We start from the raw sequence: 12,919 nt of genomic DNA on the forward strand, positions 1-12,919 counted from the left end.
CATCTCTCTTTTAATGTAATTATTTGGATAATTATCTTCAAAAATTGTTATCTTTATATGTTAATTTGATGACGTCATCGTGTTAATAATTGGATTTAAAAGATGGGTCTCGTAACTTCGTCTATGCTACACTGTATATAACATACAATGTATTCTGTAAATACTGTAATATGCTGTATGCTACAAAATAGGTACAATTCAACACTGTAAACATACTTAATTTATGTCATAGGATGGCATAGCAATTGTCGAAGTTCATATAGTTTAAAGTATGTGCATGTTGCGTTTGCGCGGATAACCCGAACTCGTCAAAGTGACGAGTTCAAATCTAGTTATAAATCAAACTGAAAGGTGTGCACATTCAGGGGTGCTGTAGGTGTGCTTCTTGTATCTTGGTGTTTGGAAGTTGACCAAACTAGGCTAGACTGTAAATCGCACAATTCAAGGTCATTTTGGAGTGTGTTACAGTAGGTGAGTAATCTGGCCTGGTAAATATTTAAAAATAAAACACAATAATTAAACTTACCAAGGGTTTGACTGGTGAACTGTCAGTATTTTCATTTTGTTCATATTCACTGGCAACCTGTTCCTCTTCCATATCTTCATCAACATTCACTGTATACTCATAATCAGATGATCCAATCTCTGATACATCACTATCGGCATTTGAGTCTTCTTCCTCCTCCGTGTCTCCCGTCTCTTCCACATTGAATCCAATTTGAATCATTCCAGAATTCTGTGTCTCTACCTCCTCCTCTTGCTCATAGTGATAATCTCTTTCTGCTTGTTTCTCTTCTATTCTGTTAAAATCTTTTCCGGGAGCATTATCATTGCTGAAAGACGGAGAGGATTTCAATTCCTCTGTTGAGGTATCTATAAGGGTATTCTCGACTTTTGGTTCCCAGTTGCTGTCTGGTTTTTTAAAGGAATGTAGATTATCAACGGAATTAGAAATAACATTGTTAGTATCTTTATTAAAATTATCATCTTGAATGTCAATATGTCGGTAATTATCTTGTTCTAGTCTATCATTGTTTATTACTGTAACTTTAAAGTCATCATCTATGGGTGAGGAAAATCGGTGAGATTTGACCGATGCTTCATAGGGCTCCGAATCGTCCGACATAACCGAGCTTGATCGATCAGATCCAATTTTGCGTACATTTTGACTGTCTAAACTGATTAATTCTGATGCACTTAAACCACGACTTTTAACCTTTGGTGCTGCTACGTGATGAACATTGTGAGAGCCTTTCATAAATGGCGGTGGATCCGTCACGCTTCGTCTTCTACCATCGTCGGGTGAATGTGGGCTTGTCTTATGTCGCAATGTTACTTTAGAAACATTTGGAACTGGTTTAGCTTCAGTAACGTCTGCGTTTTTTATACGATTTTGGCGCTCATCGTAAGGATCGCCGTCACTGTCAGACGAACTGAGTCTGACACTTTGATGTCTTGGTTCTGGATCCGACTTTAAGTTCAATTTCTCATCTAAAGAAATTCCACTATCATGCTTTTTTTCAATTCTGTCTTTACCTTCTTTGTTATTGCTATCTACTTTTTGTCTTTTAACAGGCTCTGGTTTTGCTTGTTTATCATGAACCAGAGGTATAACACGTTTATGTACTGTTTGTGGACTTGATGGTACAACTTTTCTAACTGGTGGTGGACTGTCGACCTTCTCAAAGATTGCACGTCTGTCTGTAACCCCTACATTTTTTTTTTCAATTAATTTCACAGATGGGGCATCAAAGTTTATTGTGTCCTTTTTAATATCTCCCTTTCTCCCAACAATTTTTGATAAATCTGTACGTGGTGCAATGGGTGGTTTTGTTGATCCATTACTAGGAATTTGAACATTACGTGCTGCTGTTGTTGTCGTCGTTCCTGTTTTGGAAGGGTCAAAAAGCATACGTAACTTGCTGACACTAACACCTGGTTCTCGATGGCCGCCTGATTTTACTGATGCCATAGTTACTCAGCACACCTGCAATATAAAATAGAAATTAACATTTTTAACAATATTAATAATGGTAGTCATAAATAGCGCCTAATACATTGTTTCTAAGCACTTTACATACAAAAATGATCCATAAAATATCCTAAGATAACCAAAAAATGTTTGATTTATCCAGGTAAGCTATAGTAGGCACAAAATAGCACATTATTGAAATGACAGTAATATACAGTACCGTCGTGTGCGCCCTGTTTTTGTTTTGTTACTTTCCACCTAATGCAACTATTTTTAATTGTTAAGATCTGAAACAGCTCTTGAAGAATCTTGAATTATTTTCTGGCTTATTTTATTTTACAATCACAATCTTTCTCTAGTAAACTACCATAGAAAGGTCACAAACTGTTGATATGTCAATCCTAAAATAACTGTAGCACTTAATGCTCAAAGCTACTAAAGCAATTCACCTTAGGCCCTGTTCAGACCCATGGCGTTAGACCGTGTTTTAGCGTACGACGCTAAAAGAATGTGTGTCTGAACAGTTGGGGATTAGCGTACAACGCGTCGTACAACGGTTGTAGCGTTGTAGTGGAAAACGGTTGATAGTACCGTTTTAGCGTACAATACTACTGTAAGTCAACGTTGTATCCAATCTGAACATTTCCTGCTATGACGCGAAACAAGGTTTGACCTAGGCTGACATCTTGTATCGTCAATGTGTGGGAGATGGATTTCAACAACAAGGCCAGAATAAATAAGGCCTAACTAGGCTACAAATACAACTGTTAAAATAAACTAGGCTACAAACTACATGAATTAACTGATTACCATTATATTTTCTAACAAATGACTTAAATAAATGTACCTTGTATTTAAACATAGTGACTACGATCCCGTCCCCTTTTAGGCCTAACTAAGAGCCATTCACGCATTTCATTCAAGCTAAAAACTAGCGTGGAACATCAAGTCACTCATTCATATTTATACAAGGCAGACTAGACTGGACAAGTTTAATGCTAAAAACCCCCTAACTCCTAAAAAATTCAGTAAACAAACAAGAGGGAAGCTGTGTCTTTTTTATTAGCAAGTTAAGGGTTATTTTCAACCGCCTGGACTGGACTAATCACAATCAATTTTTTCCACCATGTGGTTAACACAATCTCCATCTTCATTTAGGAGGCCTGCTTTATTTTCGTAACAACACGAGGCCTGGGGAAAATGTTTTTTACTAAAAAATAAAAACAATAGAAACAGAAATTTTGCTTTACTATATTTTTGTCAAATAAATGCTGAGGTATGTTTTATTTACAGCAAATTTTGTCATTTTGTCATAATTGTAGGGCTGAGATCTAGGCCTATATACAGTGGAAATAATGATGAAAACATGTGGGTAAGAGCACATGATGCAACTAAAAAAACAACCTGAATGACGCACTTCCGTTGTAACGATAATCGTACGCTATGAGTCTGAACACCTCATTTTTTTCTCTGCGGTTTGTAATGTGACCTTGCTAGTAACGTTGTACGCTAAAACGGTCTAACGCCATGGGTCTGAACATAGCCTTATTACCCCAGTTATTGGATTAAACACAAATGGACAACTCCCATAAATTTGCAGAGCATTAGTAATCAGTGCAATTGGTTTGACCCTACCAGGTACCCATTTGCACCTTTGTGTACGTAAGTAAAGTTTATTTCGTAAGACGGTTGTCGTGTCTGTCCGTTGTATTTGTATGGCGTCAAACTCAATGATGCATGACAGAAAATGCTTCTTCAATTTAAGATCTTTACTGTGTGAATAAATCTAGTTGCGAGGTATACCACTACTGTACAATTACCTACAGTAGGGCCTATAGTTAGTGACACTGACAGTGACACTACTTTGTACTCAAAAAACTCTGTGTATAAAAAGGATTTGATTGCATGTTGTTAAACAAAGATCATTATTGATTTTTGATTTAATTAACTTTTTTGAAAAAATTAACAATAAAAAAAAATATTTTAAAGGACAATTAATAAATTACTTTTAAAAATAAGAGTTTACAACTGCCGGGAAACACAGTGATAACAGTAAGAGCTAATTAGAAATCCAATACATCTATAAAATGCTGAGATGTCTTGAGGCAGGCAGACTCCATATTTTTACTAGGAAATCTTCCACTACAAACATTCATTGTTCACTACTGTATATTGACACAATAGTAAAATAACAAATTCCAACACAAAACAGTGAAAAATAGTTTCCCATCTGCATTAAAAATGACTACTGTTACTACTGTTAGTTTTGTAGGCCTAGCTGGTAAACAGCGGTAACGTAACAAACATCGTGCGGCAAGCTATAGGCCTAGCTTGGCGTTGTCTAGTTGCTGCATAAATTTTCTTTCTTTTTTTAGCAGAAAATGTTAATACAAATTGGGAAATAGCTGGTATCTGTAAAATTACAGCTACGCTCACGCTAAGGTCAAATTTTCTTTCGCAAAAAAAACCCATGAAAATGGCTAAATTTTTCGGTAGATACATCAAATAAATATGTAGGTTGTTGTCTTGTATTGTTTTTATTTTTATTCATTCAAAATTTGTGAATAAAATACAAATAAAACATGACCACATTAAAAAATGTTAGGCCTACAGTATCTACTGCAGCCTCACCGGCCTGACGCGGTACCATAGAGTTCTATGATGCTGACGTCACGACGGTAGGTGGCGCTGGACGGTAGTTGCCCTGTGTGGTTGCTAGCCAACAAAAAAAATGCGTTCAACCTGCCTGAGTGACTCCAAGGTCACCAATGGTTTGGAATAGGCTTATTGAAGTAGTAATTTTAAAACTTATTAATTTTCAATAAAAACAAACTAAAATTTCAAAAGATCACTTTATATTTGTTTTTAATAATCTATTTATTCTTCAACTACAGTTTAACTTTAAAAAAATCATGCTAAGATACATAATTTGATAGAAACACAGATATATAGTGTTTATCAACATAGTAGCGTTGAACGCATTTTTGGTTGCGCAAGCAACCACGCAGCGCCATCTATCGTTGTGACGTCACTCTAAAGGAAGCCTACTCAATAGTTGACTATGTATGCCATGGCCGAGTCATGTATGATCGGCGTCAGGCCTCTATCAATTATCAGCATATGTAGCCTGCCTGGATAAAGTTTTTCATCACAAACAATATAATAAATAGTTTTCGTTTGAATGCTTCTTATTCACTCGCGTAACACACACCACAAACGAACTACGACGACGTCGGAATGTTCATGCAGTTTGTTTGTTTGTTTGTTCGTAATTACAATTACTGCGCATGTCTAATAAATTCTCCTTAATAGTCGGGCGCGATCAATCAAAAGTGGGTGCATCACGTAAGCAAAACGAAAATATCAATCTGCATGCAATGCATGCTGGTATTTATAGCGGGTTGCTTAAATTATTAAAATTTTCTTATATTTCACAATTTTTACTGTTTAAAGATAAAAAATTATCGCATTAGGCCTATATAGTACCGTATATTTCGGTGTATAAGTCACACTTTTGACACACAAATTTGACCTCTAAATTCTCTATACACCGAACATAAATGCCTCACCACACAGATTGTACATATCGTCACCTCGTTGACTAGGCCAGAGTAGTCTAGGCCTAGCTACAGTGTACTAACGTAACGGCAACCTGCTTCTGCCTAGTTTTCAAGGCATTTTAGCGTGATGTTATACTAAATAAGATGAAAAGATTTGTTCATTAATTATGGAGCTGTTTTAGGCGCTCCGATAAAATTTCATTTGTAAACGTTTACGATTGGAATAGCCTAGTATTTTAAATTTATAGTTATATACGCACGATCGCCGACCGCCGTACCCCCAGCGCAAGCCCTTCTTGGGGGCCACATGGTGTACGGTATTCGACTGGTATATTCTCCAGTTGATTATAGCATGGACCTAGCGTACACACTTCTCGGATACATAGATACTAATCGAATACGATTGTCCGTGAAAACGTGCGCCCTCTCGAAATGATCGAGCGAGGCTAGCCCACACACGTGCGTGTTACACACACGGTCATGCACTCGATGTTGCGGGTGCGAAACTCATGAATAACAAGTTAGAAAGAACTTGTTGAGGCTGGGCGTGGCCGAGTCTAGGTAAGAAAAAACCTAAATAAAGGACGCCGTTGTAGATATAACAAAATATATTATTAAAATAATATTGATTACAATTTAAAAAAACATTGTTTTGATGAAATATAAAGTGCGTCTTATACATCGACGATATAAAAAATAACGATATTTTACTCTCAGTTAGGGGGTGCGTCTTATACACAGGTGCGACTTATACACCGAAATATACAGTATTCAAATTTACATAAAATGCAGTTTGTGCTCTTAAATTAGATAAAAAAACATAGGGAGTATACACCGTACATAAATGCCTCACCACACAGATTGTACATATCGTTGACTAGGCCAGAGTAGTCTAGGCCTAGCTACAGTGTACTAACGTAACGGCAACCTGCTTCTGCCTAGTTTTCAAGGCATTTTAGCGTGATGTTATACTAAATAAGATGAAAAGATTTGTTCATTAATTATGGAGCTGTTTTAGGCGCTCCGATAAAATTTCATTTGTAAACGTTTACGATTGGAATAGCCTAGTATTTTAAATTTATAGTTATACGCACGATCGCCGACCGCCGTACCCCCAGCGCAATTAAGCCCTTCTTGGGGGCCACATGGTGTACGGTATTCGACTGGTATATTCTCCAGTTGATTATAACATGGACCTAGCGTACAAAGAACTTGTTGAGGCTGGGCGTGGCCGAGTCTAGGTAAGAAAAAACATAGGGAATATGGCTTTATTAGTACAGTAGAGGTATCCAATGTTTCTTTGTTTGAAATTGCATGGAGCAGTTTGCTATCATCATGTGCTATTTTACTAAATCACCTACAGCCTTTAATAATAAATGATGACTCAATTTAATACTAAAGTACTGTAATAATAGTAGTATTCCAGATATGTAAATGGGATACAACAGTACTGTACAATTGGATGCAACAGTACTGTACATACTGTATTATGTTGGCCAACTTGTCAATAGAATAGTGAAGATTTCAACTCATAAAAATGTTCTTCCTATTCAACTTTTTTAACATTTATTATTTTATTTTAAAAAACACAATAAATCACTAATTACACATGCCTTCCTTAGTGTGTAAATTGACTCAACTACTTTTAGTTTCTTTTTTTTTTATTATAAAAACTGTGGGTGGTACATATTTTAATATACAATTCAATATAAAATAATTTTCTAAGAGCTGTCAACCATGAAGACAATAAATAACAGATACACCCTAAAAGTGAAGGCTTTCATTTTAAAATCATGGATCATCATTGATTGAATACGGCATACAGCCTTATTGCAGTTTGGTGAATAGTGGTTTTAGCTAATTTAATATTACAATGATAATAATTAATTTATAATATAAACATCACATAATATACAGTATATTGTTATTATAAAGAGAAAGTTCACAAATCTTTGCTAAATGCTATGGGATGCAATCAAAATAACTGGAATTGTACCGGAAAGGTTTCAAACCACAATTGAAAATCCCCACTTTTCACCAAAGGTTGCATAATACACAAATTGTTGCTATTGTATGGATGTACTGTAAACTCATCGGGATCCAAATGACCAGGATTATACTGGGAAGGTCAAAACTACTTTTTAAATACATTTGTACTTGTACTAGTATAGATCGTAATAGACAACTAAAGACTACAGTACAGCAACAAAATCAGTGCAATCGAGTGACAATACTGTAAAGAAGAAGCTCTGTTAGGGAGCGTGCCCAAATGTTTTTACTCCGTTTAACTTGTTGTAACGCAACTAGTTTAACGATTTACCGTTATATGCAAGCTAATTTAAATGGGGTTGGGCGTGTTCAGTGAGGCATATCAAGCCCTCCGTTTACTAGCTACTATGCTGTTATGATCACTCCATTGTTTAACGCGTAATTAACGGGAGACCGGACATGCCGTTCAGTGTTGCGTAACGATGATTCCAACGCGTTATTAACAGTCCTTGTTATGGTATGTTGCGTGAAATCCTATGATGACTCAAAATAACGGGTTATTAGCAGTCCGGTCATTGTTGTTACAACGCGTTGTTAACACGATTGTTAATTCGTTTAATAGCTTTTTGGGCTCGTATGTTATGTTATAATTATATTTATTAAAATAATCATGTATTATACTGTATCCTAGGCCTACCGTAAAATAAAAATATATAGGCCTAGGCCTACACGGTAAAATAAAAATATATAGGTCTAAGCATACTATTTACGATCCGATTCATGGTATTTTTTAGCCTGGTACGTCGGTCGACACGTGTCTAAATTTCTAATAGCCGACTTTCACCTGAAAAAAAATACGCATTTTTGATCCCTGGATGTAACATGATATCGACGCGAATACCGCACTACAGAGAGCTAGGCCATGAACGATTCGTTAAAAGTACACCGCCAGACAATCGCGTAGCTATTGTTTAGATTACACTATAAACAATTAATAACAAAGAAAGCCTAGAAAGATAAGCTCCTCCTCTCGTTAAAATTGTTAAATAATTTTGCTTTGACTGAGCCATTTTGTGACGGTTTCAACTCTGATCCATAACATTTCATTAATTAAACAATCAAATATAGATTTGCACTTTAGACAATATTTTTTAAAATAATTTATTGTATCAGTTCAGACTGTGAAGAACATGGATTTCGAAAGGTACACTTTATTTAACGCCAGGAATTCTTCTCACGGAAAAAAATGTGCTGATTGCAATCTGCATAAGCAACCAAAGATCCTGTATCTTTCTGGGATTCTGCCTTTTCCCCAGATGCATTGTTATTTGTATATGACATAAAACCTCAGTACTGTGGAATGATGCTACTCTATATAGGCCTACTGTCATTCAATACTATCGTCCGTTAGCTCGGCGTTTAACGGACACAAACACTCAGTAACCTGTGGAATAATTCTATACTCTGTATGCTGTCATTCAATACTATCGTCCGTTAGATCGGCGTTTAACGGACACAAAAACTCAGTAGATTGTGGAATGATGCTACTCTACTGTAATTCAATACTATCGTCCGTTAGATCGGCGTTTAACGGACACAAAAACTCAGTAGATTGTGGAATGATGCTACTCTACTGTAATTCAATACTATCGTCCGTTAGATCGGCGTTTAACGGACACAAAAACTCAGTAGATTGTGGAATGATGCTACTCTATTGTAATTCAATACTATCGTCCGTTAGCTTGGCGTTCAACGGACACAACAACTCAGTAGATTGTGGAATGATGCTACTCTACTGTAATTCAATACTATCGTCCGTTAGATCGGCGTTTAACGGACACAAAAACTCAGTAACCTGTGGAATGATGCTATAATATGCTGTCATTCAATACTATCGTCCGTTAGCTCGGCGTTTAACTGACACAAAAACTCAGTAAATTGTGGAATGATTCTACTCTATTGTAATTCAATACTATCGTCCGTTAGCTCGGCGTTTAACGGACACAAACACTCAGTAACCTGTGGAATGATGCTATACTCTATCTGTCATTTAATACTATCGTCCGTTAGATCGGCGTTTAACGGACACAAAAACTCAGTAGATTGTGGAATGATGCTACTCTACTGTAATTCAATACTATCGTCCGTTAGATCGGCGTTTAACGGACACAAAAACTCAGTAGATTGTGGAATGATGCTACTCTACTGTAATTCAATACTATCGTCCGTTAGCTCGGCGTTTAACGGACACAAAAACTCAGTAAATTGTGGAATGATGCTACTCTATTGTAATTCAATACTATCGTCCGTTAGCTCGGCGTTTAACGGACACAAAAACTCAGTAGATTGTGGAATGATGCTACTCTACTGTAATTCAATACTATCGTCCGTTAGATCGGCGTTTAACGGACACAAAAACTCAGTAAACTGTAGAATGATACTACACTCTATATATTAGGCCTACTGTCATTTAATAATATCGTCCGTAAACTCGGCATTTAACGGACTCAAAAACTCAGTAAAACTGTGGAATATGATGCTATATAATACTGTCATTCAATACTATCATCCGTTAGCTCGGCGTTTAACGGACTCAAAAACCCAGTATACTGTGGAATGATGGTATACTCTATAGGCTTATGCTGTCATTTAATACTATCGTCCGTTAGCTCGGCGTTTAACGGACACAAAAACTCAGTAACCTGTGGAATGATGCTATACTCTATATTATGCTGTCATTCAATACTATCGTCCGTTAGCTCGGCGTTTAACGGACACAAAAACTCAGTAAACTCCGGGAATGATGGGTATTCGAATGATGCATACTCTATATACTGTCATCTATCGCCCGTTAACTCGGCGTTTAACGGAACAACGCACTGAATAGTAAATTCGCCCTTGGTTGAGAGCAAGTAGGGGAATTCCCTTTTTTGCGACGCCTCCCTACTGCAAGAAGGCAATTGCACATTGTTTTTATATATTTATTTTATATATATACTGTATAAGTGTTTTGCCTATTACACCATTTAGGCCTAAATAGAAACAATAATTGTTAATGTACACAGTTTTTTTTTGTATTTTGTAATAAACATGACACCCTAGCAGCAGCATCACGGAGGCTGCCAAAAACACCGTTGTGCGTGTGTACATCGCATCGCGGTGATAAAAAACCATGTGCTTGCTAATAACGTGACGTCATATCGCCCAAAGTTTCATCCTCTGTTTTTGGACACATTCGAGGTCAGCGATAGTTAAAGTAATGATTTATTTACGTAATACAATAATTGTTCATGTACACAGTTTTTTTAGTATTTTGTAATAAACATGACACCCTTGCAGCAGCATCACGGAGGCTGGCCAAAAACACTGTGGTGCGTGTTGTACATCGCTTCGCGGTGATAAAAAAAACCATGTGCTTGATAATAACGTGACGTCATATCGCCCAAAGTTTCCTCCTCTGTTTTTCGTGTTTTGGACACTGCTACTCCTCGCGCGGCAACTACAGTCAGTAAATGTTTTAGCTCTAGATAGACGGCGACCGGTTTCTATATTGTTTGGTCCATACCGTCTCCATAAAGGCTATACATGCTGATACTATCGATACGACAGTCGGGGTTTTATCTGTGTTTACAATTTCGCCATTTTTTTTTTCGGTCAAGTGTACAGGGTAAAAAATAAAAAAGGAATTAACGTCAAGCATGCTAAACAAAAAATTAGTATATTATAGGAATGTTCTATAAGTTGAAAATGTTCAACAAAAATTGTGGAATTGTAGATGCTGATGATTTAATGTTGGGTAAGGTTGTTTTAACAGCATTTTTTTGCCGTCGAAATGACGGTTTACCACATCATCTGCAGTTTCAAGGCCCTTTCTACAGCAATTGCCGTCGATCTTCATATTATTATTAGATATTATTGTATTGAACTCTGTAATGTGTGGTGTGATATTGTCAGTACAAGGGTCCGTTAAATGAGCGTTTAACGAATATAAAAACGATCTGTTAGGTCGGCGTTTAACGGACGAAAACAACGGACGTTGTTCTTCCGTTGTACGCGTTAGATAGTAAATTCAATTTCATTGTACAGTATTAACCACTATGATACGCTCTGCTGAGTACAGACCGCCCAACTCATTAACGTTTTGCATATTATTAACGCATTTAAAAGTCTATTAACGGAGTAAAAACATTTGGGCACGCTCCCTTAAGGAACTGTTTCTGCTGGCAAGAAAAACCAGGTTTGTTATTTTTATCTCTGGCAGCAGAAATGGCAGTTACAAAAAAACAATTTTTTTTCTGATTAAAAAAAATTAAAATTGCATGTGCAAACAAGTACTTTTCAACTTAGCAGTCATCTTGGTGTTTAATATCTATATATGGACAACTCAACACAACATACTGTACATACAGATAGTGTTGGATAACACCATAGTATAATTGTTATAACTAGAGGGTGAGCTCGCTTCGCTCGCTCCCCCTCTAGGAAGTGTAGACGATGGTTCTCGGAATGATAATGACTTGGCTAAAATGTTTTAGAAGGACATTCTGGCCTGGACGATTGCGGTCGGTTACCATTATTTAAATGCTTTTGATATTCGTAAAACTAAACCTAGTCACTAACCTCTTTCACAGTGTCTTGATGATTAATAGCGTTTTACGTATAGTGTTTATTGTAGATATGAAAAGTGGTAAAAAAGAATAACAAATGCTTGGTCCGATGAAATCTACTAAAAATAGTATAATTGTGTTATAAAATAATACAATATTGTGTTTTGTGGGGGTGGGGGGGGGGGAGTGTGACGATAATTATTGTAATTGATGTTTTTATTGGGGAGGTGTTCCGGGTGTTTATTCAAATAAATACCATCCTAATTGGTATAATTAATACATTACTCCGCGACACAGTGAGCCGTTTTGGCCTAAGAAGGAAGATGTTTTAGATGGCTTGCAACATGGGCAGAATTATCCCAGGGTCCTGACGGGACACAGCGCACAGTATACATAAAGGCCTGGCAGCTTACTCAACAACTCGGCTATCGGGGTTTCATTTGATTTCAAACAAAAGCTCTTATCATCAATTCTCTCGATGTAATTTTATATAATTATTTCCCACAATTTACTCCTATGTTTTATGAATATATTTAATTTGATCTTTATGTACTACTATACCTTCACACGCGCGGTCCGAAAATAAACAAAAAACCAAAATGGCTATCGCCACCAAGCACCAACGGCCAACTTAGTTGAAACAGGGAGGGAGTTGTTTTGCAACTCCCTGGTTGAAACCAACCATGCAGGGAAGTTGCAAGGTGATTGACACACCTTACTGTGAACCCGGAAATTACTTCTACCGCGCGTAGAGTTAAAATTTACCCATTGAAATCAGAAAATTTCTTATA

The 12,919-nt window shown here is 36.7% G+C and overlaps 1 protein-coding gene across 2 annotated transcripts in view; it reads right to left on the bottom strand.

The window, feature by feature from the left end:
• The window catches only part of LOC144844428 (uncharacterized), a 162,197-nt gene that overhangs the window by 123,749 nt on the left and 25,529 nt on the right, over nucleotides 1-12,919 (bottom strand). For both annotated transcript variants that reach the window (XM_078701343.1, XM_078701335.1), the window contains exon 2: nucleotides 527-1,987. In XM_078701343.1, coding sequence (XP_078557469.1) covers nucleotides 527-1,972 — 1,446 coding nt within the window. In that variant the 5' untranslated portion in view covers nucleotides 1,973-1,987. The remainder of the gene's footprint in view (nucleotides 1-526; nucleotides 1,988-12,919) is intronic.

The sequence above is a fragment of the Antedon bifida genome, chromosome 1 (genome assembly GCF_963402885.1).
Source record: "Antedon bifida chromosome 1, ecAntBifi1.1, whole genome shotgun sequence".
Taxonomy (NCBI): domain Eukaryota; kingdom Metazoa; phylum Echinodermata; class Crinoidea; order Comatulida; family Antedonidae; genus Antedon; species Antedon bifida.